At 41.0% G+C, this 19,547-nt stretch overlaps 1 protein-coding gene across 2 annotated transcripts in view; it reads right to left on the bottom strand.

Moving 5' to 3' along the window:
* SEC24D (SEC24 homolog D, COPII coat complex component) overlaps window positions 1–19,547 on the bottom strand; it is a 114,947-nt gene that overhangs the window by 58,696 nt on the left and 36,704 nt on the right. For both annotated transcript variants that reach the window (XM_070791016.1, XM_019962269.2), the window contains one exon: window positions 16,590–16,717. In XM_070791016.1, coding sequence (XP_070647117.1) covers window positions 16,590–16,717 — 128 coding nt within the window. The remainder of the gene's footprint in view (window positions 1–16,589; window positions 16,718–19,547) is intronic.

Genomic DNA, 19,547 nt, shown 5'->3' with positions numbered 1-19,547 from the left:
CTTGATATAGTCAATAAAGCAGGAATAGATGTTTTTCTGGAACTCTCTTGCTTTTTCAATGATCCAACAAATGTTGGCAATTAGATCTCTGGTTCCTCTGCCTTTTCTAAAACCAGCTTGAACATCTGGAAGTTCATGGTTCACATATTGTTGAAGCCTGGCTTGGAGAATTTTGAGCATTCCTTTGCTAGCGTGTGAGATGAGTGCAATTGGGTGGTAGTTTGAGCATTCTCTGGCATTGCCTTTCTTTGGGATTGGGATGAAAACTGACCTTTGCCAGTCCCGTGGCCACTGCTAAGTTTTTCACATTTGCTGGCATATTGAGTGCAGCACTTTCACAACATCATCTTTTAGGGTTTGAAACAGCTCAACTGGAATTCCATCACTCCACTAGCTTTGTTCATAGTGATGCTTCCTAAGGCCCACTTGACTTCACATTCCAGGATGTCTGGCTCTAGGTGAGTGATCACACCATCGTGGTTATCTGGGTCATGAAGATCTTTTTTTGTACAGTTCTTCTGTATATTGTTGCCACCTCTTCTTAATATCTTCTGCTTCTGTTAGGTCCATACCATTTCTGTCCTTTATTGTGCCCACATTTTCATGAAATGTTCCCTTGGCATCTCTAATTTTCTTGAAGAGATCTCTAGTCTTTCCTATTCTGTTGTTTTCCTCTATTTCTTTGCATTGATTGCTGAGGAAGGCTTTCTTATCTCTCCTTGCTCTTCTTTGGAACTCTGCATTCAGATGCTTATATCTTTCCTTTTCTCCTTTGCCTTTAGCATCTCTTCTTTTCTCAGCTATTTGTAAGGCCTCCTCAGACAGCCATTCTGCCTTTTTTTCTTGGATATATATGTATAAATAACTAAATCATTGTTCTGTACACTTCAAACTAACAGAACTTTGTAAATCAACTGTATGTCAATTAAAAAAATCCTTGTCGAAATAAATTGATTCTTCATAAAAATGGACACTGCTCATCATATCACATAACAATGTATTATTGCCCTCATTATGTATAAAACAACTGAAAAATTCCTAATATCATTATGTTATTATACAATTATATAACTAACTCTGTATATAAGGATATCACAAAAGTCAAATTACCATTTTTCTTTTCACAGTTTACACCTACAGAAGCTCTACATTTATCCAAGATTATCTGAAGCTTTTTGTATGAACTGCTTTTATAGAGTGGGGAAAAAAACACAGGACTGCAAGATTCACACAGTCCGGCCCACTGTCAGTGCCCATGGGAGGGCAGCCCCGTGCCCCGGCTGGTCTGCTTCCAAGTGATGTGGCCAATCATCTTTTGTGAGTTAATTTGATCTGGGCAAACAGACAAAAGCCATCTGGAGGTAAAACCTGAAAATAGGGTTGTAAAAAAAGTTAAGAAAATTTTAATTTAAAAAATGTATGTGACCAGCTTGAAAGCAACTGGAGAAATAAATACATTTATATATTTATTATGCATGAACAGTGAGCTGGAAGGAGAAGAAAGATGATTCTTAATTTATCAAATAAGTAATAAAAACTGATAAATATGAGCTAATAGTCTATCCTTTTTCTATAGGAAAATGAGAAATGTAGGTGAAATTGTAGTTTGAAGTATTTAGATAAAAGAGTTTTTCAAAACTTTTTAAACTATGGAAGAGAAGACAGAATGGAATGTAGCCAACAAAAAGAAATTTAAATCTCCTTCCCATGTTAAAGACTATGACCTATGTCAATTCAGTTCTGGATTAAGGAGAGTGAACTCTGCAGATGAATTCCATGATATCTACATTCACTAGAGTTTATTATTATGGCTCTTCTGTTTTACCATACCATATGGCTCTTCTGTTCTCTTTCTGTATTTTGCAGACATGTTGTTCAAGAACATCAAACATGCTCTTATTTTCCCAATGAATAACATTTTAAAGATTTAATCTTCTCTTTTTAATATGTCTCATTTATCCTCCCCTCCCATACACAGACACACACATAAACGTATCTTCACTTTAAAGGGAGATGATATGAAAAGAAACATTAAGAAATTTTTTAAGCACCTGTTATCCTAGTTGGCACAATATGGCTCCTGGATTGTCAGCTCCTTCTTAAATTTCCTTGAAACTTGTTTAGTACCAAATGCAGCATTTCTACGTAAAGTAGGTGCTCAGTAAGTGTTTGAGCATAGAAACTCTTGTCACCTCCAAACTGGCACCTGCCATCGACCTCTACAAGAATTAAATTCTGCTGCTGTGGCTGCTGACTTCACCACCCCTGGAAAGGAGTCCAGGGTGCAGAGCAGAAAGGAGGCGCTCTAGCTTTGGGGAAAGCCGGTAGAACAGGTCTTCAGAGAGGTATTTTCAGGAGCCATGAGCTCAATTCTTAGATGTCCTGTATCTAGAAGAGTACTAAAATCCTTTTGGTGATAACTGCTCCACATGACTAGCAGACAGCCTCACTAGACTAGGAGACACCCTCACTAGACCAGCAGACACCTTCTCTAGACCAGCAGACACCTTCACATGACCAGCAGACACCTTCAACAGACCAGCAGACACCCTCACATGACCAGCAGACACCTTCACATGACCAGGAGACACCTTGACATGACCAGAAGACACCTTCCCTAGACCAGCAGACACCTTCCCTAGACCAGCAGACACCTTCACATGGCCAGCGCACACCCTCACTAGACCAGCGGACACCCTCAATAGACCAGCAGACACCTTCAAATGACCAGCAGATACCTTCTTCACAAAAACCTGTGCTTGATTCATGTACTCTCCCTTTACCAAAATCACATATATACTGACCTTCCTCCCAACTCTTTGAAGCAGTTTCTCAGAGGTATCTGAAATGCTATCTCCCAGGCTATGGTCTTTATTTTGCCCCCAAATAAAACAACTCATAATTCTCATATTGTGCATTTTGTTTAAGTCGGCAAACTCTTCAAATTACCTGGTCTCAAAATTCCAATTTACTTCCATACACTAATGATACCATGTAATGAAACTATCCAATTAAATATTTACTTGGCGCAAAAATTCTCAGGAACTGTTTTAGGTCTTGGGAAATGAAATAGTGAGAAAAAGTTACAGGTGGTCCCTACCCTCATGGAATCTAATGGGAGAAAAACAGGAGTCAAAAACAAAAATACACAACTGCAAACTGTGACACACAGTACTAGAGCTCCAGGGAGTATAATGCCGGGAATTCTCGAAAGCTCTCCTGAGGAGGTGACCTTGAACTGAAATTTAAAAGGTGAACAGAAATTAACTAGGCTAAAAGGGCAGGATAGTGTGAAGGAGGTTGAGGGAAAATTATTCCAGCAAGTGCCCATGAAGCACCTTATGAAGAAACAAAAGCTAAACACATTTTTATGTAATTATAACGGTGGGTGTTTTTCATTTGAATAGTAAAAAATAGAAAAGAGCAATATAATATCAAATGATAGAGACCATGCAACATTTCTTTTCAAAAACGTAAATGAGTAGCTCTGCCCTTCTTACGTGAACACAAGCTGTGGCACCCATGCCAGCTTGCCCCTTCTTACGTGAGACAGGCATTACAGTCACTGGACGGGTTTGGCTGTGTCTCTCTTGGGTGTGTACACTGCAGGTGAACGGAAGCTACCACAGTTTTCATACTTCTCTTCCTTGCTCACAGTAGACACCCCAAACCAATGAATGTTGGATTAAATGAAATTTTCCAAAGAAGAATTTAATTCTGTACAGCAAACAGTGGTAACCAATGATAAAGATACTCATTTCTCATACCAGCTTATTTTTAAATTAAGTGTTAAGTGGTGCTATAATTTTATGAGAAAAGTGAGGTTTAAAAACGTTATGGAAAATTTTTCACGGTCAGTTTGTGCACCCAACTTCATTTGACGCCCAAGCTCCTGCCCATACCACACTGCCCATATGATGCTCAACTCCTGCCAGAGAATCACGCCCCGATCATTCACGCACCAGACAAGCTCGGGTGTCATTTTCAAATATTCCATGAAGGAATTCCAAACTACAGGTTTGCACAGGCTTTCTTTTTCTTCCTTCCTTAAAAATAGGACTTTATTTTTAAAAAATTGTTTAGCCTTTTATTCAGTGAGAACTTGTTGCTCAGGAAACTTTCAAATAAAAATCTTTAAATTTTTTACTTTCTCATACTTTACCACTGAGAAGACACATCAACTATGTAAACTTCAAGTCCCAGTAATTACTACAAAACATAACTGGAGTTAGAAATCATCAAGCAGGGTACACAGATGTATTTCAATGATTCTAAAATCCCATCAAAGCTTCCAACTAATTATGACATAATGCTAAGAAGTCACTGTTAGTAAGACATACTCCTATTTTAGAAATGTCAAAGTGTGAGAAAATGCGGACCTTAGAATTGATAATGATAGTGATAAATGATAAAATGATAGTGAGATAAATGATAAAATGATAGTGAAAGGCTCTAAAATACTTCCTCAGCTGCAGTGGCTGTCTATGGATACCCACTGTTCCACACCCAGGGAGCCTGGTCTTGGACACTGTACATAAGAAGGGAACATTTCATACAAAGATGGGCACAATCAAGAAACAGAAACAGTATGGACCCAGGAGAAGCAGAAGAGATTAAGAAGAGGTGGCAAGAATACACAGAACTGGACAAAAAAGGTCTCAATGACCCAGATAACCACCATGGTGTGACCAGTCACCTAGAAAAGACATCCTGGAGTGTGAAGTCCAGTGGGCCTTACTATGAACAAAGAGTGGGGCTGATGGAATTCCAGCTGGGCTATTTCAGATATTAAAAGATGATGCTGTGAAGGTGCTGTGCTCAATATGCCAGCAAATTTGGAAACCTCAGCAGTGGCCACAGGACTGGAAAAGGTCAGTTTTCATCCCAATCCCAAATAAGGGCAATGCTAAAGAATGTTCAAACTACCACACAATTGTACTCACTTCACATGCTATCAAAGTAATGCTCAAAATCCTTCAAGCCAGGCTTCAATAGTACGTGAAATGAGAATTTCCAGATGTATAAGCTGGATTTAGAAAAGGCAGAGGAACCAGAGATCAAATTGCCAACATTTGCTGGATCATAGAAAATGCAAGGCAAGTCCAAAGAACATCTACTTCTGCTTCATAGACTACACTAAAGCCTTTGACTGTGTGGATCACAACAAACTGGAAAATTCTTAAAAAGATGGGAATACCAGACCACACTACCTGCCTCCTGAGAAATCTGTATGTAGGTCAAGAAGCAGGAGTCAGACATGAAACAACAGACTGGTTCCAAATGGTCAAGGCTGTATCCTGTCACCCTGCTTATTTAACTTATATGTAGAGCACATCATGTGAAATGCCAGGCTGGATGAGGCACAAGCTGGAATCAAGATTGCTGGGAAAAATATCAATAACCTCAGATATGCAGATGATACCACCTTAATGGCAGAAAGTGAAGAAGAATTGAAGAGCCTCTTGATGAAGATTTAAGAGGAGAGTGAAAAAGTTGGCTTAAAACTCAACATTCAAAAACCTAAGATCATGGCATCTGGTCCCATCACTTCATGGAAAATAGATGGGGAAACAATGGAAACAGTGGCTGACTTTTATTTTCTTGGGCTCCAAATCACTGCGGACAGACTGCAGCCATGAAATTAAAAGATGCTTGCTCCTTGGAAGAAAAGTTATGATGAACTTAAACAGTATATTAAAAAGCAGAGACATTTTGCCAACAAAGTTCCGTACAGTCAAAGCTATGGTTTTTCCAGTAGTCATGTACTGATGTGAGAGGTGGACCATGAAGAAACTGAGCGCCAAAGAACTGATGCTTTTGAACTGTGGTGCTGGAGAAGACTCTTGAGAGTAACTTGGACTGCAAGGAGATCAAACGAGCCAATCTTAAAGGAAATCAACCCTGAATATTCACTGGAAGGACTGATGCTGAAGCTGAAGTTCCAATACTTTGCCCACCTGATGAGAAGAGCAGACTCATCGGAAAAGACCTTGGTGGTGGGAAAGATTGAGAGCAAGAGGAAAAGGGGGCAACAGATGTTGGATGACATCATCGACTCATGTCCATCATCATGGACATGAGTTTGAGCAAACTCCCGGAGATAGTGAAGGACAGGGAAGCCTGGTGTGCTGCAGTCCATGGGGTTGCAAAACATCGAACACAGTTGAGCGACTCAATAACCACAACACTCAGTTGCCAGGCACCAAAGGTCATAAAACCCACTTATGGATTCACTGAAAATCAAACCAAGGAAGAATGCTTTCTCTTTTCTTCTTGTTTCTCCCAACATAATTCTCCATTTAATAAAAGAAATATTTATATGAATAATTTCAAGATTGAAAAAATAAGGTTGGTGTATTTAACTTTCTAAACCGTAACTTAAAACAGGATCCTAACAACCTTTGCCCTGAAAAATGTGGCAGCTCTGTGTGTCTGCTGTAACACCATTCTAAAAAGGGATAACATTCTGTTCTCCAGCTGCCGAGCTTTTTTTCATAGTACTTTCTCATAGCAGTACACAAACAGCGGCCAAAATCCTTAAGGCATAAGATTCAGTTTCTAAAGTAACTTTATACATTAAATATTTTAAATCTTATGTTCATATTTCTATTTCTACATGAGTACATACAATCTATGTTTCCAAGTTCTTATGTAAATACTTTTAAAATACTGCATTAAAGCAAACAATTTAAGATTATGATACACATGTTAAAAATAGATTCAGGCTTTTGAAGCTTTCATTTTAAAATAATTTAAGATATAAGTCTTTAAGTTCCTTAGGACACACTCTTAATGCAGTCATCAGTTTCACTGCAGAGCATATTTATAACTAAAGCTAGCTAAATCTGGGTTAGATATAAAGATGCATAGTTTCACAATCTTCATGTACTTTTTAAGTAAATAATATATTATAGGTTTCTTATACTAAAAGTATAATATTAATGAAACCCCTTTGGGTTGGCTTGAAAATGTTCACATGAATTTCTAATAACATACAGGATGTGTGACAAGTACATGGTAATCCATGCTGAAAACCTAAGAAGGAGTGGAAGAGGAAGGTAGACATTAGCCTTTGAGATTTACAGAACGTCAGAACAGGCTTCTCCTTCTTGGGAATGGAAGCTTAAAGTCACAATACAAGGCACAGCACAGACCTACATTTCCTGCTTCCTGGCCCAGTGTTCCACATTATGCTTACTATCTACTGTGCTTTGGAGAAAGTAGTCTGTTTTTTAACATGGTTTCTCAAATACCTTTATATGATCAAAAATTTTTCCTAGGACTTCCCCAGTGGTAGAGAGGATAAGAATCCACCTGCCAATGCAGGGGCCAAAGGTTTGATCCCTGGTCCGGGGAGATTCCACATACCATGGAGCAACTGAGCCCATGCACCACAACTGCTATGCCTGTGCTCTGGAGCCTGGAAGCTCCAACGACCAAGCCTGTGTAGCTAACAAAGCTCGTGGTGCACCGACAGCCTGCGCTGGGCAATGAGAAGCCCCAGCAGTGAGCAGATCGTGCTGCAAGGAAGAGCAGACCCCGCTCGTCACAGCTAGAGAAAGAGACCCAGCACAACCAAAAACTAAAAAAAATATTAATTATTAAAATAGTCTCCCTACTTTTCTGTTCTGTTCTTTAAAATGAAATATAACCTTTCTCATTAGTATGACAGAATATACAGCTATCACATTAATAGTTGATAGAATACATCGACAACCTCTGAAATGATTTTTTTTTCTGTATTCACAGAGTTTGTTAGAAGCCTAATATACCTAGAGAACTCAGCCCCTGTTCAGCAGTTTGGTCTGTCTTTGCCTTTTAAATGTCTGTCCAGCCCTCAGGAGAATGCATTTGTTCGGTCAGGACCTCTACAGTACGCCCAGCCCACTGCCGCAGTCCAGATGGTCTCTGCCGTCAAGGAGCAGTAAGCAGTAACGTGAAATAAAGACTTCAAGAAAAGAGGTCTAAGGTGGACATGTCAAGCTAACCCACAAGTTTGTAGGAGCAAGAGATCTCTGCTAACAAGAAAAAAGAATGTTATTTTATGTGTTTAAATAAAACCTCAGTAAGCCAGATATTGCTGAAAGAACTTGGAATTTGGAACCTTGATTTCCATAGCATTACTTATTAGCAATGATTTTACTGTGTGATTTTAATTGCCCCATAACCTGTAGAACTTCTTCATCTATAAAACTCAGATAACACCTTTTTCGCAAGCTGCTGGCTTCCTTTTAAAAAGTTGACACACAAACTATGACCGTGAAGCAGATTTTCTTCCCTTTGATGGATTAAACAGCAGTGGAAACTCTGCCCAAACTCTGCCAACTCATGCCAGCAAGACGGCTAAGGCTACTGCATGACCAAGCAGTGCCTTCTGTAGGTGACAGATGTGGATGTAATGTGCTGGTGTTCATTTTTTCTCTGACAGTTTTTCCCTTTTTTGTTAACCCCATTTGTCAGTTCACTGACATCCAACCCTTTTTCTTTCCAATGGCATATTCTGCATATCTACCAAATCTATCAGACTATGAACAATCATGAAGAAAAATAATTTAAACTATTTAATAACAGTACAAACTTCCTTATCCATTAAGTCATACTCAGTTCAGCTCAGTTCAGTCACTCAGATGTGTTTGACTCTTTGCGACCCCATGGATGGCAGCACATTAGGGCTCCCTGTCCATCACCAACTCCTGGAGTTTACCCAGACTCCTGTCCATCGTGTTGGTAATGTCATCCAACCAATTAATTCTCTGTCAGCCCCTTCTCCTCCTGCCCTCAATCTTTCCCAGTATCAGGGTCTTTTCAAATGAGTCAGCTCTTCTCATCAGGTGGCAAAGTATTGGAGTTTCAGTTTCAGCATCAGTCCTTCCAATGAATATTCAGGACCGATCTCCTTTAGGATGGACTGGTTGAATCTCCTTGAAGTCCAAGGGACTCTCAAGAGTTTTCTCCAACACCACAGTTCAAAAGCATCAATTCTTTGGTGCTCAGCTTTCTTTATAGTCCAACTCTCACATCCACATATGACTACTGGAAAAACCATAGCTTTGACTAGACGGACCTTTGTCAGCAAAGTAATGTCTCTGCTTTATAATATTCTGTCTAGGTTGGTCATAGCTTTTCTTCCAAGGAGGAAGCGTCTTTTAATTTCACTGCTGCAGTCACCATCTGCAGTGATTTTGGAGCCCAAGAAAATAAAGTCTCTCACCATTTCAATTGTTTCCCCATCTATTTGCCATGAAGTGATGGGACCGGATGCCATGATCTTAGTTTTCTGAATGTTGAGTTTTAAGCCAACTTTTTCACTCTCCTCTTTCACTTTCATCAAGAGGCTTTTTACTTCCTCTTTGCTTTCTGCCATAAGGGTGGTGTCATCTGCATATCTGAGGTTATCGGTATTTCTCCCAGCAATCCTGATTCCAGCTTGTGCTTCATCCAGCCCAGCGTTTTTCTCATGATGTACTCTGCATGTAAGTTAAATAAGCCGGGTGGCAATATACAGCCTTTACATACTCCTTTTCCTATTTGGAACCAGTCTGTTGTTCCATGTCCAGTTCTAATTGTTGCTTCTTGACCTGCATACAGATTTCTCAGGAGGCAGGTCAGGTGGTCTAGTATTCCCATCTCTTGAAGAATTTTCCACAGTTTGTGGTGATCTACATAGTCAAAGGCTTTGGCATAGTCAATAAAGCAGAAATAGATGTTTTTCTGGAACTCTCTTGCTTTTTCAATGATCCAGCGGATGTTGGCAATTTGATCTCTGGTTCCTCTGCCTTTCTAAACCCTGCTTGAACATCTGGAAGTTTACGGTTCACGTATTGCCAAAGACTGGCCTGGAGAATTTTGAGCATTACTTTACTAGCATGTGAGATGAGTGCAATTGTGCGGTAGTTTGAGCATGCTTTGGCATTGTCTTTCTTTGGGATTAGAATGAAAACTGACCTTTTCCAGTCCTGTGGCCACTGCTGAGGTTTCCAAATTTGCTGGCATATTGAGTGCAGCACTTTCATAGCATTAAGTCATAACTAAGGTACAATTTCTCTGAACCTAAATTCCAAAGAATAAGATTATTCTCACTTTTTCACACTGTACAAAAATTAGTTATGTCCCAGATTTTCTACCTGTTTTAGACAAGAATAACTGGTCTTGTTTTTCCCTGTGTCCCTAAAGTCCAGCTAAAGTTCCTACAGAGTTAATAGTTGATTATAAATCAAGTGAAGTTTAAAGTCCTGGATAAAAAAAATATCTGATTAAATCAATAAGAAAGGAAATTACTTTGACTATTATATCCATTTCTAATCTAAGAAAATTCACAGATATTCCTGAATCTATTCCCAAATGGAGTAAAAGTTTCTGCCATCTGTTTTATAGGTGAAATTACTTAATTTTATGTATAATTAGATGATGTACACACTTGCCCCAAATGTAGAAGTTCCTATTTTAAAGGAAATGAAGAACTAAGTATAATTTTTGCCAGAAATCTACCATTTCTACCTTAGTTCTTAAAATACAACATCAAAAATAAATTCACAGGTTACTAAGCAAAATAGCCTACAAGATAACTGATTACTTTTGCTGGATAAATACCTCATATTGAATTGTATTAATATAGTAATGGGTTTCACTTAAAACAAATACCAAAAAAGTTAAAATTTATAGTAAGTAGCATGAAATATTAAACAAAGATGACACAGATATGTCCTTGGAAATAGCGTACATCTCCAAAGCAAATGCTCATGGGGAACATTCTCGGGTAGTAATTGCTTGGGTTAGGTTTATTTTTATAGTCCGTTGCTAACACAATGACATGCTTTAAAGGTTCTGTCAAACAACAGAACTGACTTAAAAAAAAAAAAAGCTATACTAAATAAATCCTTGTGATAGATGCCAAATCAGGGTATCTTGAAGGATATCTTTTTTTAAATTGCAGCAATAGTGGCAATATAAGGAATAAAATCCTAAACTTTTACTATACCTAAAAATAAGCAAGTCATTTATTCTAGAGGAAAAGAAATTAGGATGCTATTCAGAAGGAGGATAACAGTATTCATGCAATCCATTTTCCTTCAAGAAACAAACTTTAAAACTTATTTCCTTGATTACAGGTTATAAATATAAAATATCAGAAACTCCCTGGTGGTCCAGTGGCTAAGACTCCATGTTCCCAATGCAGGAGGTCCAGGTTTGATCCCTGGTCAGGGAACTAGATCCCACACGCCACAACTAAGATCTGGTGCAGCCAAATAAATATGTTTTAAAAATCAGCATACCCCTTATTCTCCATTATTAACTATAACTGTTTAGCTTTGGGCTTGGATATGTGGAAGAATGAACAGGTTTAGGGTGTCGAGATCAGAAATTCACTTTTGAACATGTTAAGTGTGAGGGTTCTAAGAGGTACTCAAGGAGAGATTCTAGAAAGGCATTTGGGTATGTGAAGGTGGGGCTACAGATACAGGAATGAATGAATGACAGCAATAGTACAGTGACTTAGAGTTAAGGACCTGGCTTCTGACCACCTGGCTTGGAATCCCAGCTCTGTTACTTAGTAGCCACTGGTCTTAGGTAACATTTATTAGCTCCTGGTCTTCAGATCAGATCAGATCAGTCACTCAGTCGTGTCTGACTCTTTGCGACCCCATGAATCGCAGCACACCAGGCCTCCCTGTCCATCACCAACTCCCGGAATTTACTCAAACTCACGTCCATCGAGTCGGTGATGCCATCCAGCCATCTCATCCTCTGTCGTCCCCTTCTCCTCCTGCCCCCAATCCCTCCCAGCATCAGAGTCTTTTCCAATGAGTCAACTCTTCGCATGAGGTGGCCAAAGTACTGGAGTTTCAGCTTTAGCATCAGTCCTTCCAAAGAAATCCCAGGGCTGATCTCCTTCACAATGGACTGGTTGGATCTCCTTGCAGTCCAAGGGACTCTCAAGAGTCTTCTCCAACACCACAGTTCAAAAGCATCAATTCTTCGGCGCTCAGCCTTCTTCACAGCTATTGGTCTTAAGAGTTATCTAACTCTGTGCCTCAGTTTCCTTATACCAAAAATGGAACAATAAGTAGGCTGATATGAGAATTAACTAAATGAACATATATTTAAAACATTTCTAACTGTGTTCACTAAGTGCTTTATAAGTTATGACTATTATTATTCTCATCAGTAACTGTTACAGATGATACTTAGTCTTTGGGGGGATACAGAGTCTAAGAGAAAAAAGAGGAGACCCGAGTTATTTTCAAATATCTTTTGATACAGATTTTTAACATAATTCCATGAGAACAGACTCTGTATGATTTCAATGCCTTTAGACCAAGAAACTTTTGCACGTGTTTTATGTCCCTGGATATACTCCAGTGCCTCCCAGTTTATCCTATCACTGTGTGAAAACTGTATAAATCTTAGTTATGTTGAATTGGTTCATGGTGCTTTTCAGGTCTACTAAATCCTTCTACTTTTCTATATATTCATTCTATTAATTTTTGAGAGTTTGATATTGAAATTCCAACTAAAAATCTTAATTTGTCTACTTAAAAAAATAATTGCAATATATAGTGGAACTATATGTAACTTTGTTCTGTATTTTCCAAGTCTCCTATAAATGTGTTATTATATTTTCATACTTTAAAAAATAAAAAAGAAAGAGAAAAAAAAAAAAAAGAGGAAACCCAAAACTTAAGCCTTAATGGGCCCCAGGATTAGAAGTGAGGATGGTAACAAAAGGAACTAAAATGCTCCCTCCCTGTGAGGCCTGAAAAGATACACCAGGAGGGCGTCGCAGAGACCACAAGAGGGAAGGCTGCCAAGAAGGCCTAAATGCTTGGTGACCCAGACTTTCATCCAGCCAGTGGTGGAGTGGAGTGGTGATAGTATGCTATACTGTCACTTATACATTTATTTTTGAAGGATGGATATTGATATGCTGGTATATGCATACTTATTTCTAGAAGGAATCACAAAGAATGAGTAAGAATTGTAAGGGTGGGGCGGAGGGGTAGGAAGCAACCTTCTTCACTGTATACCACTTTCATCTTTTGAATGTTTGTATGGTACCTATTTAAAAGTAATTGATTCATTAAAAAGCAAAAAATACTACATGTTGTTATAGACACATATATATGAAGTCAAATACATAAAATCCACATGTATAGGAAGGATACACACCAAATTCATTAGTGTTTGTGCCTAGAGTGGGAGGGAAGAAGAGATATCCTACGAAGTTTTAATTCTTAGTCAAATATGACAAAACGTTAACATCTATTAATGATGGTGGCATGTACACTGATGTGTTATTCACTAACACTTTAAATTTTATTCAAAGGAGCAAGATTAAAATTTAACAAATCTCTCTCACAGATACTACTATACAGCAGTCAGAACTGCTAAAATTAAAACGACGGCAATACCAAAGGTTGGAGAGAATGCAGAGCAACTGGAACTCTGATACCACGTTGAAAAGACTACAAAATCATATAACCACTTTGGGAAATGGTCTGGCAGTTTGTTATAAACCTAAATAAACATGTATCCCCATTAGCCAGCAATCTACTCACAGGTATTAATCCAAGAGAAATGAATACATGTCCATAGAAACACTTGTACTAGAATATTTACAGAAGCTGCTTTATTCACAAAAGCCGAAAAGCAGAAATAGCCAGATGTCCATCACGAAAAGAGTAGATAAAATGATGGGGCTTCCTGGGTGGCGTAGTGGTAAAGAATTCACCCGCAATGCAGGAGACTCGGGAGATGTGGGTTCGATCCCTGGGCCAGGAAGATCCCTTGGAGAAGGAAATGGCAATCTACTCCAGTATTCTTGCCTGGGAGATCCCATGGACAGAGAAGCCTGGCGGCTACAGTCCATGGGGTCACAAAGAGTTGGACATGACTGAGCAACTAACATTTCTACTTCCACTTAGGAGAATTATATTAAATTTCTGGGACCATCACAAAAGACACGAAGCAAATACTGAATGTACTTCTCAATTTATGAGACCATAACTGCATGTAAGACTGGCTTCCAGGAACAACCCAGTGCCTCTTCTATGCCCAACTCCAACCCAGTTCACTGTGCTCTCAGCGGAGATGGTGGCATTCTGCTGCACCCATAAAAAGACTGAGTGAACACCTCAAAGGGGATGGCAGCCACTGTGCATGCAGACACTGCCTCTCTCCTCCTCCTTCCTTCTCTGAAGGGTCATACAGCAGCCCTCTACCCCTTCCCAGGTCACTTTACCCCCCGTCCCAGCTGGCGTGACAGGCCCAAGAAACAGTACAGATTTGTTCTCTGTTAGAGAGGCTCTGGAGAAGGCAATGGCACCCCACTCCAGTACTCTCGCCTGGAGAATCCCATGGACGGAGGAGCCTGGTGGGGTGCAGTCCATGAGGTCGTGAAGAGTCAGACATGACTGAGCGACTTCACTTTCACTTTTCACTTTCATGCACTGTAGAAGGAAATGGCAACCCACTCCAGTGTTCTTGCCTGGAGAATCCCAGGGACGGGGGAGCCTGGTGGGCTGCCGTCTATGGGGTCGTACAGAGTCAGGCACAACTGAGCAACTTAGCAGCAGCAGCAGAGAGGCTCTACTTCTTGCTCAGGTGCTGCTAGGTAAGCATCAGGTCAGTGATCTCAAAGGATCAGAGCCAAGGTCAGGTTTAACTTGGGAAAAGCGTCTATACTTCAGCTTTTAGCGAGCAAATAGAATCCAGAGCTCAGCCTAATTTACTGGACCACCGCGAGGTTACAGTCACAGCTCCAGTCCGAGTAAGGCTTTCCTTCAGCCCCCACCTGACCAGCTTTGCTACAGGACCTCGTGTCTGTCTCCATGTGCACGTGGGCATCTACCACTCAGGGGCAACAAAAGGAGGAATGGCAGCTACAGAGAGTGGACGTCCTGATCCCAGGACCCACTAACAGCATCCTAATATCAGAGATCTTAAATACACACCACTTATCTTTGTCGCCACTTAACTATAAACTTTGGGCTTCCCAGGCGGCTCAGTGGTAAAGAATCCACCTGCCAATGCCGGAGACGTGGGTTCGATCCCTGGGTCAGGAAGATCCCCTGAAGGAGGAAATGGCAACCTATTCCAGTATTCTTGTCTGGAACACTCCATGAGAGGAGCCTGGTGGGCTACAGGCGTGGGGTAGCAAAGAGTCAGACATGACTGAAGCAACCGAGTATAGCATACAGCATAGCAACTATAAATTGGGTACACCTTTCTCAGCTGACAGATACAATTGATCTACCTCATGCTTTCTAATCCTGCTGAGTTTGCTGCTGCTGCTGCTGCTAAGTCACTTCAGTCGTGTCTGACTCTGTGCGAACCCATAGATTGCAGCCCACAAGGCTCCCCCGTCTCTGGGATTCTCCAGGCAAGAACACTGGAGTGGGTTGCCATTTCATTCTCCAATGCATGAAAGTGAAAAGTGAAAGTGAAGTCACTCAGTTGTGTTCAACTCTTCGTGATCCCATGGACTGCAGCCTACCAGGCTCCTCTGTCCATGGGATTTTCCAGGCAAGAGTACTGGAGTGGGGTGCCATTGCCTTCTCCGCCTGCTGAGTTTAGACAGGGGCTTAAAAGAATCCTGGCCCAGTGATTACTAAAGCAGATGTAGTAAGACCAAGGACCTCAGCCTGCATTATCTTCCTTTTACCAGAGCACCTCGATGCTGCAGTACTGAGCTAGGGCGTAAAGACTTCACAAGAGGTTTGGGTATCTGTCATTTTCTGACAGTCTGTATTTCCTGTATATGTGCATTGCTGTTGTTGTTGTTGAGTTACCAGTTGTGTCCGACTCTCTGCAATCCCATGGACTGGGCATGCCAGGCTTCTCTGTCCCTCACCATCCCCAAAGTTTGCCCAAGTTCATGTCCATTGCATCAGTGATGCCATCAGGCCATCTCATTCTCTGATGCCCTCTTCTCCTTCTGTCCTCAATCTTTCCCAGAATCAGGGACTTTTCCAATGACACAAACCAGGGGCTTCCCTGGTAGCTCAGCTGGTAAAACATCCGCCTGCAATGCAGGAGACCTGGGTTCGATCCCTGGGTTGGGAAGATCCCCTGGAGAAGCGAACGGCTGGCTACCCACTCCAGTATTCTTCCCTGGAGAATTCTATGGACAGAGGAGTCTGGCAGGCTACAGCTCATGTGCACTGTTACAATAGGCCAAAAAGAGACCTAGCCCATCTGTGTTTGGAATACAGGATGCCAAAAAAACACAGTTTATCAGATTTTTTTCTCTTTCTTCTTAAACTTACTTTTTAAAAATTTGGAGTTTAGTTGCCTCATAATATTGTGTTAGTTTCTGTGGTATAGCCAAGTGAGTCAGCTATATATATGTATATATACACACACACATCCCCTCGTTTTTGGGTTTTCTTCCCATTTAAGTCACCACAGAGCATTAAGCAGAGTTCCCTGTGCTATATGGTCAGTTCTTGGTTTACTTAATGAATTGAATGACTACATGTTTTTCGCGCTCCAGTTTTCTGTTTATGATACAGAAAAATATACAGGAAAATAATGACAAAAGAGGAATTTTAGAGTTATTAAATTACTGAATTACTATTTTCATCACTTACCTCATTCGAAGGGATCGTGGCAAAGGGCTTGATGATGGCGGCTAACGGGATCTGAGCTTGCTTGGCCATATCTGACGTGCAGGGAAAGCAGTACGTGGTGCAGCGGATGTACCGGGGACTGGCATTGCCTGAAACGGTCAATGGTGCAGACTCACAACCTGCCCTGTATATTTAAATATTTATAAAGGCACGTCTAGGCAATGCATTGCCTTATTTGTAAAGCTTCGTGATTTCTAAAAAATAAAAAGGAGCACTGTATAATTTGATGATCTATACTCTAAGCACACTATAGTTTCTTGTAAAATAAGACACTAAATACTGCTGCAAAAATGTAAAAGATTTTAAAGTATTATTTTCCATAAGCAGGGTATTAACACAGCCACTCAAGAGACTTGAGAGGTATTTAGATTCAATGGGAAAAGTAAAGCAAAGACACAAAACATAAGAATAAAATTCCTTCTTCATCCTCTCCTATCAACACGTCCGTTATGAGAAAGGTAAGCCATTTGTATACCATTTCATATCAGCTAGTTATACTGTGTCAAATAGAATTCCCTTTGACCATGTTCTCCTCCTTAACTTGTAATTCAATTTAGAAATTAAAATTCTATTTATAATAGAAACAATTTTTAAAACACCCAAATCTATTTTTAAAATACACCAAGTTTCCTGACCAAATATTTTTTTCACAGCATGCATGAGTATTAAAACAATACCCATGGGAATGGCACTGATGAGCTTATTTGCAGGGCAGGAACAGAGACACATAGAACAGACTTGCGGACCCAGTGAGAGAAGGAGAGGGAGGAGCAGATTTGGAGCGTAGCACTGGGATACATACATCACTATGCATGAAACAGACAGCCAGTGGAAAGCTGCCGCATAACACAGGGGCTCACCCCAGTGCTCTGTGAAAACCTAGGGGGTGGGATGGGGGAGTGGGAAGAAGGTGCAAGAGGGCGGGGATATATGTATACTTATGGTAGAAACCAATACAGCATTATAAAGCAATTATCCTCCAATTAAAAAGAAATTAAAGAAACCCAATATCCATGGCATGAATATTTCTAAATCACTAGAATAACTTATCTAAAATAAACTTAACAATCAAATCACAATATATTTTGACAAAAGAACATAATTATCAAACAAGTGTGTATTGATTGTCTTTTAGATACAGTCCTAGGTGCTCCCTTGTAGAGTTTATGTTCTTGCAGAGGAACATAAACTAAAAAAACCCAATAAATTACACAGGACCTTAGAAGATGACAAATGTTATGGGAAAAAGCACCTCTGGGGGAGGGGTACCACAGTGGGGAAAGACTGCAATTTTAAACAGTTACAGATTTGGTCTTCTTCAAAAGGCATCACTGGAGCAAAGGTCCCAAAGTGGGAAGGGATTTGCCCGCAGGTGTCGGGACAGGGCGAGCCTGGGCTGGCAGAGGAACATCAGGAGGCCAGTGAGGCTGGGATGAGGCGCCTGGGGCAGCTAGGGAGGAATTCAGAGATGTCACAGAGACCAAATCAGCTCAACGCAGGTGACTCCGAAGTTTTCAGCCTGAGGAATCAGAAGCATGAAGCTGCCACGAACTGACCAGAGAAAGGCTCCGGGAAGGGAAGGGGTTTTTTTTTGAGCCCGTGGGTGAAAACCGGGAATCTGGCTCCAGGCATGTCCATCTGGGAAATCTATTAGGTGATCAAGCAGTGATGCTGAGTAAACAGTCAAACACACAAAGTCTTGGCGCTGGGATGAAAGCTGAGCTGGAGAGACACATTTGGGAGTTCTGGGCATATAAACAATATTCGAAGCCAGGAAACTAGATTAAAAACCACAAAGTGGCCAGAGAAGAGAGGAGTGAGGACTGAGCCCTGAGTCCTCTGACATAAAGAAGCCAGGAGACAAGGAGAAACCAGCAGAAGGACCAAGAAGTGTACAAACGAGGGAGTCTGGGGTGCTGGAGGTGAAGAAAGTACATCAAGGAAGAGGCAGGACCGTCTGTGCAGGTGCTGACACCAGGTCAACATGACTGTGGGCTGGAGGGGGGCTGGAGAGCCGGGGGAGAGACTTTTGATGGGATGGTGGGGTAAGGAGGAGGAGGGTAGGGAGGCTGCTCACAGTGAGTTTAGGAGAGAGAGGCAGGTGCTGAATACGCAATAATCCTTTCAAGGTTTTTAATATATTTACTTTAATTGGCGGATGATTACTTTACAATACCATGATGACCTCTGCCACACGTCAATACGAGTCGGCCACAGGTATCCCAGTGCCACTGCGCCCCCAGGCTGCAGAAGGCACGAGCTTGTGTGCCTTCCATCACACAGCAAAGTCGCACTGCTTATCCATTTCACATGCGGTGATATGTGTGTTTGAACACTATTCTCTCAAATCATCCCACCCTCTCCTCCCGCTGCGTCCAAAGGTCTGTTCTTCACATCTCTGTCTCCTTTGCTGCCCTGCACGGAGGATCACCCAAGAGCAAAGAAAGGGGGGAGTTTGTAAAGGAGGTGGATCGAGAAAACACTGTTTAAGATAGGGGAAGGCTTTGTAAAAGAAAGAGAAATGTTAAAGACGTAAGAGAGAGGGGGGAGATTTAGGGTAGCAGTGCACTTGAGTGGCACACAGTAGGAGATTTCAACTGCAGCACATTTATGGCCAAGAGTCTGAAGGCAGAGTACAAGGACATATGATGAATGGGGGCTGATGCGATGGTGGGACTCCACAGAAGTTCTCTTCTGATTGTGTGCTTTTCTCAGAAAGGAGGACGTAAGCAGCTGAAAGAAGGATGAGCGGTCACTCTGCCGGGTCTGCAACCTCTCATCCTTTCTCTGGCCACTCCTCACTGCACAGGTGGGTCGGGAACGAGGGGAAGGCTGGACCCGAGAAGCTGAGCTTCCTTTCATATTTAATCTATTATTTACACATTTTACATTTTAGGGGGACCAGACAGAAATCTGGAT

Source organism: Bos indicus, chromosome 6 (genome assembly GCF_029378745.1).
Source record: "Bos indicus isolate NIAB-ARS_2022 breed Sahiwal x Tharparkar chromosome 6, NIAB-ARS_B.indTharparkar_mat_pri_1.0, whole genome shotgun sequence".
Lineage (NCBI taxonomy): Eukaryota > Metazoa > Chordata > Mammalia > Artiodactyla > Bovidae > Bos > Bos indicus.
The sequence above is the reverse complement of the archived record's forward strand: the minus strand, read 5'-3'. Positions and strand labels throughout refer to the sequence as shown.